General features: G+C 43.6%; 2 protein-coding genes across 6 annotated transcripts in view; both read right to left on the bottom strand.

The window, feature by feature from the left end:
- Positions 1–2,701: 2,701 nt before the first annotated feature.
- txlnb (taxilin beta) lies at positions 2,702–10,963 on the bottom strand. Of its 5 annotated transcripts, none has more exons than XM_023348305.1 (12): positions 10,467–10,536; positions 10,300–10,387; positions 9,789–9,956; positions 9,659–9,719; positions 9,011–9,096; positions 8,792–8,941; positions 7,878–8,072; positions 7,112–7,231; positions 6,605–6,679; positions 5,303–5,395; positions 5,116–5,211; positions 2,702–4,324 (listed from the first exon to the last, which is right to left on the bottom strand). In XM_023348305.1, exons 3-12 carry the CDS (start codon positions 9,945–9,947, stop codon positions 3,134–3,136), a joined length of 2,226 nt encoding a protein of 741 aa, XP_023204073.1. In that variant the 5' UTR covers positions 9,948–9,956; positions 10,300–10,387; positions 10,467–10,536; the 3' UTR covers positions 2,702–3,133. The 5 variants fall into 5 exon arrangements, with proteins under 5 accessions (XP_023204073.1, XP_023204074.1, XP_023204069.1 ...); XM_023348306.1 differs by having other exon boundaries at positions 10,300–10,384; positions 10,467–10,528; XM_023348301.1 differs by lacking the exons at positions 10,300–10,387; positions 10,467–10,536 and adding an exon at positions 10,864–10,963.
- A 964-nt stretch (positions 10,964–11,927) lies between these two features.
- LOC102218575 (feline leukemia virus subgroup C receptor-related protein 1-like) overlaps positions 11,928–15,668 on the bottom strand; it is a 10,556-nt gene continuing 6,815 nt past the window's right edge. Inside the window, exons 6-11 of the mRNA XM_005813124.3 lie at positions 15,497–15,600; positions 14,929–15,039; positions 14,162–14,267; positions 13,806–13,917; positions 13,668–13,735; positions 11,928–12,806 (exon numbers count right to left, since the gene is read on the bottom strand). Coding sequence (XP_005813181.1) covers positions 12,708–12,806; positions 13,668–13,735; positions 13,806–13,917; positions 14,162–14,267; positions 14,929–15,039; positions 15,497–15,600 — 600 coding nt within the window. The 3' untranslated portion in view covers positions 11,928–12,707. The remainder of the gene's footprint in view (positions 12,807–13,667; positions 13,736–13,805; positions 13,918–14,161; positions 14,268–14,928; positions 15,040–15,496; positions 15,601–15,668) is intronic.

Below are 15,668 nucleotides of genomic sequence, written 5' to 3'. Positions count from 1 at the left end.
AGCCGGTTCTGAACACCTCAAACTCTCCGGTTCTGATCCATTAACATGGTCTGGGTCTTCTTCACTCAGTTCTTTTACCTAATGAGGTTAAACCAGCAGGAATATCTTACAGTTTGATGAAAATAACACAGTTTCATAACTACTTACATAAATTCATGACATCGCTCAGCTTCAGACCCTCCATCACTCTTCAACGCGCTTTTAGCCCCCAGATATTAAGATGCATTCAGTTGAGATTTCAGATCAGAGATGACACTGAGGTGGAATTTTTGATATTATTATTATTATTGATTAATTTATAGAGTTACTTCTACTGCCTGTAAAACTGAAAATCTCTGCGTGTCTGCACCAAATATTCAGGGTGTAAAATGACGGATGACCTTCAGATTATTCAGTTTAAATGGTGATGGAAAGTTCGCTACCTCAGAACTTCATGTTTTTACAATCCCCTTTTTGAGCAATAACTCTTTCCCCCAAAAAATCCAATAAACACCTCAAGTAAGTATAAAAAACCTTCTTTGAAAAATGTAGGAAGTTTTTTTCCAATTTTGTTGTTTCCATCGCAGTTTTCTTAAACACATTTTGAACTTCAAAATGTTCATTAAAAAAATCCAATACAACCGGACATTATAAATGTCAAGAATTAACGGAGAAAATGTAATGTATTTTTGTATTTCTCTGAACATTGTTTGACGGACCATCGCACTGAAAGCCCCTTTAAATAAATAAACCAGTCCTTTAATAAACCGGTAAACTATCAATATGATCCACAGAGTTTTAAGGAAGGTGAAAATGTTTTTAATATTTCTACTCCTCTTCATTCCAGTCAGCTCTCATTACTCCGTCATATCCGGTGGCCTTACCTTACAGACTTAATGCGCCTCTGCAAACAGATTGTTACGTCAAAGCGCAGCCTGTGACGTCACAATTCGCCTATGATCTCGTGACGTGAACAGCGGTCGGTTTGGATCATTTCAGTCCAGGAGCCGCTTGTTGTCGGTTGTTTGTTCCAAGAGGAGAAATAAATCAAGTTATTTTGAATCCAAAATGTCTTTCGATGATGTAGAGATGGTGAATGAACTGAGACAGAACCTGGTCTACGGTCCTCCTGGGAAAAAAGACAAGATCAACACCATGGTGTGTGTTATGATTGTCAGGACTCTCAGAAACTGCGACATGAACGCCAAAGGCATCCTCTCAGAGAGCTGCATGGCGAAGATGAAGAAGCGTCTGAAGAAGCTGATGATTTACACTGGGGACCCAGACGGAGTTCTGGTCATCATCACCAAAGACAACTTATCGGACATCGTGACCACCGTTTCTGAAGCTCTGCACCAGCGGTTCGGCTCGTGTGAAGACATGGTGAAGGCGGCGATGAAGAGAGACGAGGAGTTTGACGAGGCGCTCATTGAAGTTCTGGCAGAGCAGCTTGGAGTTCGAATCCCGGACTGCCACAGACACGATGCCAGCCCAGATCACGAGTCCGATTCCCCGTTTCCAGGACGCGCAGACAGCGGCGTCATCTTCTGCTGTCTGCTGCTCAGAAATATCATCAACGTCCCTGAGGAGCTTTACGAGTTCTTCCCCTCAGATGTTCGGAAAATTATGGTGAGCCGTCTGTGCGGGTTGATGGTCCAACAGAACCAGATGACTGCTTCCCAACTGGAGCTGCAGACAGAAAACCTGGAGCGCATCGCTGCGGCCATTTCCAAGGAACTCCACGAGGCTTTCGGGTCAATCCAGAAACTTTTTAAAGTCGCTCTGCTTCCAAGAAACAGTTTCGACATCTTGCTTCTGGATTACCTTGAAACCAGAATGAACATCACAAGGAAACCCGAGAACACTCTGGTCCGGATGCTTGGAGCCATCGACCGGGACCTGGAGAACATCGCCAAGTGGTTCTACATGCGGCGGGGTTCCCGCTATGCAGGCCTGATATGGTAGCAAAATGGCGCCGCCTCCAGGGACCAGAGGATTACAACAGCTCTTTAAAATGCTGTAATCTGTTAGAGGAATCTATTTTTATGTCTTTAAAATGAAAAAGTTTCCTGCTTCCATAAAAACTGAACCGGTTCGGTTTCAATCCCAGCCGATTGTTTCTACTCTTTTCTTTTTGGGTTTTCTCCGGGTAATCCGGGTTTTCCACTTAATCCAAAACCACAAACTAACTGGTCTCTAAATTATAAAAAATAAATCTCTTCAGGATAAAATACAACCTGACGGAGATTTAGTCCAATCAATGGTTGGATTTTACACTTTTATTAATTTCTCTAAAGCACTTTTTGCTTCTTTCCTTTCTTAAAAACTCATCCGTGTTTCAAACCCAGCCAATTATTTCATTTATTTATGGGTTTGAAAAAATAAATAAATAAAATAAGCAAAAACTTTATTTAAAAAATCCAATAATAATAATAACAACAATAATAATAATGAATTTAAAACAACAAAAACATTTCAATTAAATATTTTATGTAACTTATGTACATTTTGGAAGGGCAACTCAAATGTGTTAAAAGTATGATTTATTGCACAAAGAGCTTTATGATTGAGAAACTGCTTTGTTTTAATTAGCTGGCTAAGTATTTAGCTAACAAAATAAATATTTAGCTTCAGATCTTAATTTGATTCTCCCTGAGGGTTGTGTCATGAGCAAACTCACGTCAAAGGTCATGATGAGGCAGCAAAGACTGAAAACATCAAATTTGTAAAAAAAAAAAAAATCACTTTATTGATTGTGGTTGCCATGGATACCAACTCTGGTTTTAGATTCACTAAATGTGCAGTAAATGTAGAAGTTAGTGAGGCATCTCCTCCAGCCGGTCAAGCTACATCTTCATTTGGACAGCTGACCTTTACAAACACACACACACACGTTTGCATGAATATCTTTGTGGGGACTTTCCATTGACTTCCATTCATTTCTACCGCCTAATCCTTATCCTTACCGTTACATACCTAACGCTAACCAACCAAAACTCAATTCACACCTTAGTCCTAAATCTGACCCCTGACCCATAAACAGGATTCCCCTTATGGGGCCCAGGCTTCAGTCCCCACAACGTAGTGTCAGGAAAATGGTCCCCACAAGGTATTAGAAACAAACGCACAAACACACACACACACAGCTGGAGGTTCAGCTGGTGCTCTTGCTGTTCCTCTTCTTCTTCTTCTTGGGGATTTGCTTCCCGCCGGCTGCTTTGGTTGACCCATCAGACGGTTTACTGGACTCTCCTGGTTCTGGCCCACTGGGCAACTGCTGGACCAGAATCTCTTCCACTGGGAGGACTGGTTTCAAAAAACGGGTCTCCTTCAGACGTTGTGTTTCTAAAGCTTCTGGTTCTGGATCCACCCTGCCTGGTTCTGGATCTGCCCTGGCTGGTTCTGGATGTCCCCTGGCTGGTTCTGGATCCGCCCTGGCTGGTTCTGGATCCACCCTGCCTGGTTCTGGATCCGCCCTGCCTGGTTCTGGATCCGCCCTGCCTGGTTCTGGATCTGCCCTGCCTGGTTCTGGATCTGCCCTGCCTGGTTCTGGATCCTCCCTGCCTGGTTCTGGATCTCCCTTGGCTGGTTCTGGATCTGCCCTGGCTGGTTCTGGATCTGCTCTGCCTGGTTCTGGATCTGCTCTGCCTGGTTCTGGATCTCCCTTGGCTGGTTCTGGATCTGCCCTGGCTGGTTCTGGATCCGCCCTGCCTGGTTCTGGATCCGCCTTGCCTGGTTCTGAGGTTGCTGACTGTTGGACATCCTCTCTGACTTGTGTCGGACTCTGCTCCACCTCTGGAGGTGCCACTGAGTCGGTTGGTTCTGACCTGGTTCCCTGTGGTTCTTGACCCTTCAGCAGAACCACAGGTGGATCTTCAGCCTTCTCTTCTCTGCCTTCTGCCTGACCAGGCACTGAAGCCAGACCTTCCTTGATGTTGGTTCTGGTTTGGAACTGCGCGATGGCGGAGACGATGATATCGTCTTCGTCGCCCAGCTCCTTTTTCTCTTCCTGCTCCTCGTTATCGCCCGGCGCGGCCAGCAGGGCGGCGGCGAACTCCTGCAGCTTGACCTGCTCCTGCCGCAGCCGGACGATGTTCTCCGTCAGAACCGGGTCGTCCTGCTGGAGCTCCTGGAGCCCCTCCAGGTCCGGCATGCCAGCGTCTTCAGGAACTCCAGCGTTCTCTGTGAAGTTGGCTAGTTTGGACGGGAGGCCGGCGCTGGACTGGCGGACCTCTCGGATCTTGTCGTAGAGCCCTTTCCTCTCCTCCTGCAGAGCACGGCAGAGCTTCTCCAACTTCTGGATCTTCAGGACAAACAGGTTGTACTCTCTGCCTTTCTCTGTTCTCTGCAGAAGAAGAAGAAACAAAATGGAGAGAGTTAGGCTAACCAATGCTAACCGATGCTGCTGACGGCGCTCAGTCTGATCAGAAACTTGCAGACCTAATATCTGGGTTGGTTCCAGCCTCTGAGATAAATGGAGACGATTTAATTAGCCAACTGGTCCACAATGAGGACCTTCAGTGCTGCATTCACAGCAGCCCGGTTTGGTCCGCTTTAACCCAACTCCGGTCCGTCTGCCTAGAACGTCCGGCTCGGTTGGGGAGGTGTGTCTAGCGCTAGCGGGAGAAATGCCTCGTGGTTTTTAGCCTAAGACAAGGAAAAAAATTCTCCAACCGCTAAAATCTGATGTTTCTCTGCATTTCTGTTTCTATTGATGAAGAAGGAAGTTGCTTGATGAGTCAAAAGACGAACTCAGACTCACTCACGCTTTCGGAAGGTTTCTGTGATTGTGGATCTCTACATGCAGCCCCACTACATAAAATCTGCCCTGCTGGCCTGATTTGGAGCCGATGGTTTTATTTTTATCTTTTTGCCGCTGATCAACACCTGTTGAAGGTTGGTGCCCAACGTGGGGCTCAGACCCTAAGTGGGCCATTTGTGTGAGTGTGAAACCTGTGCAGATATGCTGAATAAAATTTCTCCCGCTGGTGTTTAGACCAGAGAGACTCTGAGTCCTGGGAGATGATTTCCTTTCTTTCCTGGAGGGAATTCAGAAGCTGATCCAAAGTATCTAGAGAACATCACATCGACTTCTCAGCATTTTGCTTCTGATTTACTTCGGTCCAGTCAGCTTACCTCCTCAATCATGTCGATCAGCGTCTTGTTGCAGTTCTCAAACCTGGTCTTCCAAAGGTTTGCCTCCTTCTCCACCTTCTTCATCTTCTCAGTCATCTAAACACAGAAATATTCAGCTTTGTTGCAGTTATCATGACTCTAACTGTAGGAATGTGAGCAGATTTGAATGGATCTGGAAGCCACTCACGTTGTCCATCTCCTGTTTGAAGCGGACATAGATCTCATTGCTCTTGGCCAGCGTTGCCTGAAACTCGTCGAACTTCTGAGCGTAGAGTGCCAGCTGTGAACGAATGGAGAAAAAAGACGTAAACATGGAAGACAGGAACATATTAAGGGTTTAAGGAGTTCACAGGAGTTTCCTGAGGCTGATGGACTTCCAGGATGTTCTGTGGTCACACAGAGAGCTGCTCGTTTGATTAAAATAAGGTTCTGGTTCCGAAGGCGCTGAAGTTCTGCTGTCCTCCTTTGGTTTTGTCTGCAGATGAGGGGAACCGCCACAAGGGGGCAGCATTTCCTTCAGCACATTTCAGACCGTTCAGGATGTTTGTATGAAGATTCGGAGTCATGGCTGCAGGCGATAATATACCCTGTTTAAACGGCACCAATGTGGACTCGGCAGCTGAACTCAGAACCATTTTCAACATTTTGTCCGTTTCCATAAGTTTGCTGCTCTGCTGGGGTTCAGCGTGACAGAAAATGTAAAGAAAAGCAACTAGCAGCAGGTTTATCACCAAACTAAGATTTTATTCTGGTGATATTATACACCTTGTTCTGGTAATATTACAACTTAATTCTTGTATTATTGTGACTTTATTCTCGTTTTATTTCCACTTTAATATGAGTTTATTCTCATATTTTTCAAATTTATTCCCATATTGTTATGAATTTACTTTTATATTCTTGCGCCTTTATTCTGAAATGAACATGACTTTTTTCTGGTAATATTACGACTATTGTTGCACAATTTTATTACAGTATTATGAATACTTATTGATACCAATAATCTCATATTTTATGACTTTATTCTCAAATTAAAATGACTTTATTGCTGCACAACTTTATTCTCCTTATGACTTTATTCTCACATAATTCCAACTTCTTGGATTATTTCCACTTAATTTGACTTTATTCTCAAAATATTATGACCCTATTATTCTTGTTTTATTGTGACTTTATTCTGGTGACACTGCAGTTTTATTCTCAGATGAATACGCCTTCATTGTTGAAATGAAAGAAGATATTTTAGCCTCTGTTGTTGGATCAGAACCGGGTGGAGGGCAGAGAATCTCCTCAGGTGATGAGAACCTGCAGCGGCTCATGGATCTGCAGCGTGCTACCTGTCCAGGTGTTCTGGCCGTGAATATTCACCTGTGCCTGCATGACAGTCGCCTGCTCTCTGAGAGTCTTAGCCTGCAGTTTCCACTCAGCGGCCTGAACCAGTAACTGGTCAGAGGGAACAGAAACAGACGCGGTTACAGACGGTCTTTACCTTCTTCTTCATGGCCAGCTCCTGCTCCTTCATAGCGAAGCATTTCTTTGTTTTGTCAATAGCTTCTCTAAGCAACTACAGCAACAGAGACACACAGTCACTCAGTCACAGGGTCTGCTGCACATATGGAAACACATTAGACCATATAATCATCCGCAGTCACCATGAATACGTGCAACATGACAGATAGCATGAATTTACTTTGATTCATTGTAATGATTCCAATCTGGATCCTGCAGAAATCATGTTTCATATAAATCTACCAAATGTAAAATTACACAGATACAAATCAACAGCAATAATTAGATTTTAGTCTGTCAGAGGAAAACATGGAGACTCATTTTCACCATCATATTCACTCATTCATAAATGTCACAGTTTAAAAGCAAATATTTAATTAGAAGCTAACAGTTTAGTTTGAAGCTAAATATTTAGCTTATCATCATCAACATCACCATCATAATCACCATCATCATCATCATCATCATCACCATCATCATCACTCACATATTCTTTCTCCCGTTTGTGTTTGTCTTCAGCCTCGGCCAGCAGCGCGTTGGCCTGCTGCAGTTTGGCCTCCGTCAGTTTGTGCTGCAGGTCGTGATGTTTGTTGATCTTCTCCAAACTCTGCAGGATGGCAGAAGAGTCTGTTAGCTCTGGAAACGCCGCCGGCTTTACAACAGGGAGTCCACAGAAAGAAAACTAAAACCAAACAAGTAAAGGAGTCTGACCTTTAGTGGGGAAGGGATTTTGATCCCAAACGTAAAAATGTTCATGTTTGCTGTTCAGATTCACATTTATTTTCAGTTATAAGAACAGATTTGGGTCACTTTCTTTTATATTGAGCTAAATTCAGTAAATTTAATAGAAGCTGACTTGGTTAGAAGCTGGTTTGGTTTTCTGTATATATATAAAAAAAAAAAAACGCGGGTATGCTTTTTGTAAAAGTTTGGAAAGAAAAAGATGAAAACACTTTCAGTTCTGAGAAAATGACGTCAGTAATTTAAAAATAAGAAGTTAACTAACTAATGGACGGGTCAAATTCATGTCGTTCTTGAACTGCAGTGGGATCTCCCAAACAAACTCAGACCGAGGGCCACGAATGGCCCCTGGGCCACAGTTTGAACAACCCTGGATCAGAAGGTGCAGTTACATTTTTCCTTCTGCAAAGTGTTGAAATAAATTCACATTTCAAACATCAGCATGAAGCTGGAAAACAGAGCAGGAATCATTTTCCTGTGTGAACGTCCGGATGTGTCCCGCCTCCTCTCACCTCCTCCCGGCGCTCGTACTGACTCATGAGGCCCTCCAGCTTGTCGGTCAGGTTGGCGTTCTCCTGCCGCAGCTTGTCGTTGCGGCCGCTGTGCAGCTCGATCTGAGCCTGGATCTCCGTCAGCGTCTCCTGGAAGTGGTTGGTGATGTCGCTCCGCTTCTCCTCGTCCTCCCTGCAGCGCCGCAGCGTCTCCTCCTGCAGGAGAAACGCCTGGTAAGGAGCGCCTCAGGGCTGCGTACTCCCATCACTTCTCTTCATCATCACATGAGCCTCCTGGCTCCATTGTCCGCTAACTAAACAGCTAGCTAAGGCTAACACCAAAACACCTGTCACAAACATTAGCTCAGCTAACTCTAAATGCTATACCCACATGGCATTTAGTGGAAGCTAATGCTAAAGCGCTAATGGAAAATGTGACTGCAGTGATAAAGAACTTTTATATGCTGTGAACTTTCTAATCATATTTGCACTGAAAAACATCTGCAACAAAAAACTACAATCCAGGTTTTATCTTCAATTATCAATAAAACTCTATAAATAGCTTAAACTCAAGTTTAAATGGTGCTAAAACATTCAATGATATCTAACCTTAAACTCTACAGCTTTGAAAACCAGTTTAATTTTAACATAATTTCTATAACGCCCTTAGATATTGCATTTATGTTTATATCTTCTAAACTTTATTATGTTCCTGTATGTTTCTTAATTTCTTAAAATTAATTTAGGAGAAGCTAACTGTTTTCAAAGTTAGCAAAACGCTAAAGCGCTAAGCTAACAATTAGCTCTGTTATTAGCGCAGGTCTGCTCACAGCTGGAACACAGACCTACAGCCACATTTAGTCTGGATCTGGATAAATCCGCTGGTTCTGGTTAATCTGGTTCTGGTTGATTCTGGAGTGGTGAGCCGGTCCTACCCGCAGCGCGCCGTAATGAGCCTGCAGGTCTCTGCACAGCGCCTCCAGCTGGCCGCGCGCCGCCATGCTGCAGCGTCGTTCCTCCAGCAGGTGGCAGAGTTTCTGATGCAGCGCGCTCTTCTTCTGTTGCTCGCCGCGCCACAGCGCCGCCTGCTGACACACAGCCGCTGATGAGCCGCTGACGCCGGAGTCTCACCGGCTGAGCGGAAATGTTCTCACCAGTTCAGCGAACTGCTGCACCAGTTCCTCCAGTCGGTCCTCTGCGGACGGCAGGTTGCTCAGGCGCTGCCGGATGAGGGACACGTCTGCACAGGACCACAGAGTTCAGCGCATTAAAGACAGAAAGAAACACAGGAGCAGATTTATGTAAAAAAAAATCAAAGATTTTTAGATTAATCTCAGACATTTTCCAGAAAAATCGTGGAAATTTTCGAGTTTCAAAGTGAAAAAAATTGCTGGGAAAAAACTCAAATTTGGAAATTAATCTAAGAAATGTTCTAGAAAAGAAACTTGAAAATATTTGCCTTTTGAAACTCTGAATTTTTTTTACATTAATCTTTAGATTTCTAAAAATTTCCGTGGAAAAACCGCAAATTATGAGACGGATCTAAGATCAATCTTCTAGGAAAGTTGGAAATTTGTTAGATAACAAATCTAAATCAGAAAAAATCTCAGAAATTTTCTAGAACAAAACATAAAAATGTCAGCGTTTCAAAAGTCAAAAATCTTATTAAAATTTTTAAAATTTGAGATTCATCTGTAAATTTGAAAATTTTGCCTCTTGAAATGGAAATTTCCAAGTTTTTTCTAGAAGAGATTAATTTCTGAGTTTTTGCTGTAAATTTACTCCGTTTTACTCCGTCTCACCTGTCTCCATGTGACCTTTGACCTCCTCTGGGGTCTTTTCCATCTCGTTGTCCGTAGCGACCTGTCGGACCGAACATCACAGATGTTATGACTGAACGGCAGCGGGCGGACGCGGCGTCGCCTGACCCACCGGTTCGGCCGGGCCGTGCGTCCTCAGGATGTCCTGCAGCCGCCGGCTGAACTCCTCCATCGGGTCAAAGGTTGCCGAGGAGGCGGAGTCTCCGTCCAAACTCTTGGTTTCCAGGGGCGACGGCGCCAACAGCTCGGCTGCTTCCACTGACGTCTCCATCCTCGGTCACTGAAAAACAGATTTTATCATCTCTTACCGTTTTCATTGTTTTTTAAATTTTTTATTGTCTCATTTTATATCGTTTTTATCTTCTTACTTTTATCGTCTCTTACCATTTCATTGTTGTCTTATTTTTAATATCTTTTCTGGCCTCTAATTTTTAAAAACTTTTATCGTTTTATGGTTTTTATTGTCTCTTATTGTTTCGCTGCTCGTGTCAAATCTAATTTCTGATAATCTCCAGCTGCTGTTTTTCAGCTTGGCTCTGACGGCTGCTCTCCTTATTTTATCTGTCAGGTTTAAAATTAGCAGTAACTAACACACACACACACACACACACACACACACACACCTGCTGCCTGTCTTCTATTCTCAGGGCCTCCTAATATGGCGGCCTGCCGGCAGCAGGTTCGGTGTCGGTGAAACGCCCAGATCTCCTGCTGAGAATTTGACTTTTTTCTCTTTATCTGCTTCATGTAGTTCAGATCCAAGCCCCTCCCCCCTGACTCGACCCCTGACCTCAGCCTTGACCCCAGCCTGGACTCATAGATGTTTTGGTCCCGCCCACTCCTCTGTTAAACCACCAATCACAGCGTCTCCTGTAGGAGTTCAACATGTTGACAGAGTAACTTCATAAATAACTTGTTTACCTGATGATAATGTTCCCAGATGAAACTTTAAAACATATTGAAACATATTTAGACATTTAAATACACCACATAAATGTTTGTAGGATTAAAATCAGCTGGAAACAGCAAATAAAATCCAGTTTGGTGAAACAGAAGCAGATCGGATCTCCAGGATGAAACTCAGAGAAACAAAGTGATGATGAAGCTGATTTCATAAAAACTCTCCAAATGTGAAAAACAAAACAGGAGCAAAACTGAGAGAACATTTAGAGGTTAGAAAGTCTTACCAGGATCCGGGTGGCGAAGGAGAGGAGGTGAAGTTCTGCAGGCAGAGGAAGGTCAGAGGAGGAAGAGGAGGGTCCTGCTGACAAGAAGAGCAACAGCTGATCCCCAAAATAACCTGAGGAGAACCGCTCAGAGCCACAGGGGGGCGCTGTCTCCCTGCAGCTTTGAATTAAACGTCAGCAGATGAAGCTTTCAGGTTCTGATCTGCCAACAGAAAAAGGTAAAAAGGCGAACAGAAACAGAGAGCATGATGGGAAACTCTGACTTTACTGGAGCAAATAATTACTGGATTATTCCAACAACAGGACGAGCAATTAAATTAGCGAGAAATAATGAAAACATTTTCATTTTTGAGGGGCAATAAAAACCAAACATGTCCCTTAACTCCCCCCAAAAAGAGAAAATATTCAGAAAACTGGAAGGACCTGCAAGTGTTTGTACTTTGACCCAAAGGTGAGTTCGGTTCTGCTGGCCTCGAGTTTGAGCTCAAAACTTAAAAATCTTCAAACATTTCCATGAAAATTCGTGTCCAGAATTAGCTAAAATGACTTCATGTAAGCTATCGCTAATATGTAACTAAAACTGGCGTACTCCATTCAGTTTGTTAGATTTAACTTTTAAATCAAAATTACCTAAAATGCTAATTTATAGTAAATGCTATCGACTTCAGTATGTTAGTTTAGCTTTAAAATCTAAATTATACACAATGCCAACTTTAGCCTAAAAGATAATGTTAGCATGAGTGCTACCACTAGCAGTGTATTAGCTTACATTAGCTAAATGTTTAGGTTAGCTAAATGCTGTTAACGTTGGGCGCTTTGAGGAAAAATAGCAGCAGGTATCAGAATACCGTCTTCGGTTCTGAACAGAGAACCGATTTCTCTACTAAATAAAAGTTATGGAACTACGATGACAGAAAATCCTGAAAAACAGTTTCAGGAGTTTTCAATACCTGACCAGGAAACAGGAAGTTCACAAACTTTTCCATTCCAAGGCCTCCCGAAAAGCATTGACCTCTGACCTTTTTAGCAAACTCACAAAGATACAAAACATGTAAAGAAACATGAACTTTTCTAATGTTTTTATTCAATAATTATTACATTCCTTTAGCGTAAATGCTAACTCATAACTGATTTCAATTGGCCATGATATATCATATAATATATTATGACTTCTTTACCACATAATACAATATTTCATATTAATCACATCAAATTTTATTTTATTCCCAAAGTTCTAATGATTTTTTGTGCCTTTTGTCAGAAACTTTTCCGTTTCTCGCTTGGAGGAAAAATGAATTTGATCAGAAAATCATAATCAGAAATAACATTTACATAAATTATCTTCACTTATATATTATTAAAAAAACATGATTGAATACTAGATAAATTTAAAATTAAAAAAATTACGGGATTTAAATTTTTCAATGTTTTTGAATACATTTTTTTTCTCATCTTCCTTCCAACGTTGTGGCCCCACAGCGCCCCCCGCAGGCCTCACTTAGGAAACACTGCAACGGGAAACAGGAAGTTGTACTTTTCTGTGCACTGTTCCCCCTGGTTCTGTTCGGTCCGGACCGGTTTGTGCAGCAGAACTATAAGGAGCAGCTGATTGTCTGTCATGATTCAGTCCAAATGTGTCCAACCAGAACCGGGACCAACTGAGACATGGTCCAGGTTCTGTTCCGGTCCAATCATCATGGTTCTGGTTGGACCAGGAGCAGCAGGAGATCCAGTCTGGGTTCTGACCCGACTCGGAGCGATGCTGTGACCATTGAAGACTGTTTCTGAAAGTAACAACCTGGACCCGACTGAGTTCTGGAGCCGACTGGGCTTGGTTCTGGTTCTCACAGAGATGTTTCCCTGGAGACGCTGAGGGAAGGCTCCAGCTGGACGCCGTTGGCTTGATGTCCAGCTAGACGGTCGCCATGGTGATCGGTGGGACGCTGCAGAGGGAAGGACAGGATTAATGTGGAGAAGTTCTCAGCGCCGCCACCGGATGGCAGCAGACCAAACGATTCATCTAGAATCAACCCAATTTCAAGGCTTTAATTCAGGAAGTAAAGCATCTTTTAGGTCAAATTGGACATATGTGGTAACTAAAGGTAACATAGTTACTGATTGTGCTATAAAATGGCATTTTGTGGCTGGAGATCACATGATAAAGGGCCCTTTAAAGAACCCTGTTAGACACAAGAGAATTTATGGTGGGAAGAAGCAGCAAGCAGCAGCTGATTGGTCAGCAGAGGACAGTCTGTCTGTCTGAGGACAGTCTGTCCGTCCCGTCCCAGCAACAGGCTGGACAGTTAAAGTTCACATCCAGATTTACAGAGAGACGCTTTTCACCGCGTTCAGAGAAAAGATTTAGAGGACAGACACGAGGAGGCGACGCTTTAAAGGTCGCTCACACCGAGGGCGACTGGACAGGAAGTGCAGCAAGCTAATGTGTTAGCTAATGCTAATGAGCCAGAAATCCACAGGTTCAGTTCTGATGCTAAAGTTTCAATGTTGTGGATACAGAAATGTTTTTCTAATGCAGCGGCCATTTTAGCTAACATCTGAGAAACACGATAAAAATATAATATAATTTTTATTTCAATAAAATCTGTTTTGCTGTCGTTTCTGTGAACTCAGCAACGTTTATTAATCAAACTGGGTTCATGTTGTGGATTATGTTCATCTTGTGAATAAATTCATTCCTGCATAAAATGAAACTTTTGTTTTTTCTAACAGCAGCTCAGCTCTTCAGATGAACCCGCCTCTCCCAATATGGCCGCTGCTCTGACGTGCCTGGAGGAAACACTCACCGCCTGCAGGGCTTTGCTCTCCGTCGCCATGTTGACGTTGTGTCGTTTCAGCTCTGACTTTATTAAAGCTGAAAACAAAAAGAACAAGTCAGAGCACCGCGGCCTCTGATGACATTATCAGTGATGGACCCGGCCTACCGGTCAGAATCACACCCAGCAGGATCCAGGCGGACAGGAAGACGTTCCCAGCCAGCGGATCGAAGGCCGTGGTCAGCCATCCCTGAATCAGAGTGAAGATGATGCCGAAGAGCTGCAGGAGCAACGAGACGCAAGAACGGCAAAGATAAATGTCTCTGGACGATAAATCCTCCAGGACGTTATCGCAATAAACTATAATGCTGCTGTATTTAGACCATTTTCAAGTAATATAATGGTAATAATTCAAGACCAATGAAGTGTAAATTCTAATGAACATTTAACACTGAAACTGGAAAACATTTGAAGCATCCAGAGTAAGAGACGGACCGGAGGACAGAGTCCCGTCTTCATGGTACCTGTGCGAAAGCGTTGAGCAGTCCTGACGACGTCCCCTCAGACTCGGGGTAGGTGATCTCCACGCCGAACTCGAAGCCCAGAGGAAGGTAGCCGGTCATGAAGAACCTGACAGGAGAAGAAGAAGAAGAAGAAAGTCGTCTTCACTGCTCAGATCCATGATTCATTTTATCGCACAATGAGGAACAATGTTTCCTTCGGTTGTTATAAAACTTTTACTTCCTGATTTAACGTCTTGAAATTGGGTTTCTGTCTCTTTAAAAACTCTTGCAGGAAGTCATCCCAACATGGCTCCTCTTTTAACCCTTTAATGTTTCTACCAGCTTTGCTCTATAATTGTTTGCTAATTGGTGCTGGCTAGTCTGAAGGAGCTGAGTGGGGGAGGAGCTGCGCCTCGAAGGCGGGGCTACGTCCACCCAGGCGTTATGGACAACTGAATGGTTGCCATGGAGATGAAAGGATTTCTCAAGTCAAGCAACAGTCTAGGATTGTTTTTCATGAGGGAAAAACATTAAAACATGATTTAAAGATAAAAAGTTGATTTTATGCGACACTGGCCCTTTAAAAGCCGCAAACATCTGGAGCTCTGGGAAGCCCTTCTTTGTGATGTCACTATGACATCATCATTTGTTTCTGTTGACATGTAAACATCTGATAGTGTTTCTGTCACGCCATCAGCAAGAGTGTTTACACCTGAAACAACTTCCTGTTTCCAGTCTGTTTGTTGGACCTGAAAGGTCAGAGGTCAGAGGAACTGCCCCCTTCATACCCGAGGACTCCAGCTGTGAAGAAGACCAGGTAGATGTTGTTCAGGTCCATGGTGAAGGTGAAGACCAGCATCCCCACGAAGGACAGCAGGTAGACGACGAGAGTGGTTACCCTGGCAACGGAGGACAGGAGCTGTTAAGGAGGGAGGGATGGATGGGTGAAGTGTTGGATGGATGGGTGGATGAAATGTTGGATGGATAGATGGGTGGATGAAGTGTTGGATGGATGGATGGATGAAATGTTGGATGGATGGATGAAATGTTGAATGGATGGATGAAGTGTTGGATGGATGGATGAAATGTTGGATGGATGGATGAAGTGTTGGATGGATGGATGGGTGGATGAAGTGTTTAATGGATGGATGAAGTGATGGATGGATGGATGGATGGATGGATGGATGGATGGATGAAGTGTTGGATGGATGGATGGATGGATGGGTGAAATGTTGGATGGATGGATGAAATGTTGATGGATGGATGAAATGTTGGATGGATGGATGGATGGGTGGACGAAGTGTTTAATGGATGGATGAAGTGATGGATGGATGGATGAAATGTCGGATAGCCTACTTGTAGGTCTTGGTGTGGTCCAGCCAAAGGCCACAGAGGATGGACCCGACCATCCCGGCCAGAACCAGGGTCAGTCCGATCCGCCCAGTGTTCAGCTCCTGACCCTGAGGAACAGAGAGAGGAAGGTTCTGACAGGTTCTGGACCAACCCAGAGGGGTTTGCTGGGTTAAGC

Source organism: Xiphophorus maculatus, chromosome 15, assembly GCF_002775205.1.
Source record: "Xiphophorus maculatus strain JP 163 A chromosome 15, X_maculatus-5.0-male, whole genome shotgun sequence".
In the NCBI taxonomy this organism is placed as follows: Eukaryota; Metazoa; Chordata; class Actinopteri; order Cyprinodontiformes; family Poeciliidae; genus Xiphophorus; species Xiphophorus maculatus.
The sequence above is the reverse complement of the archived record's forward strand: the minus strand, read 5'-3'. Positions and strand labels throughout refer to the sequence as shown.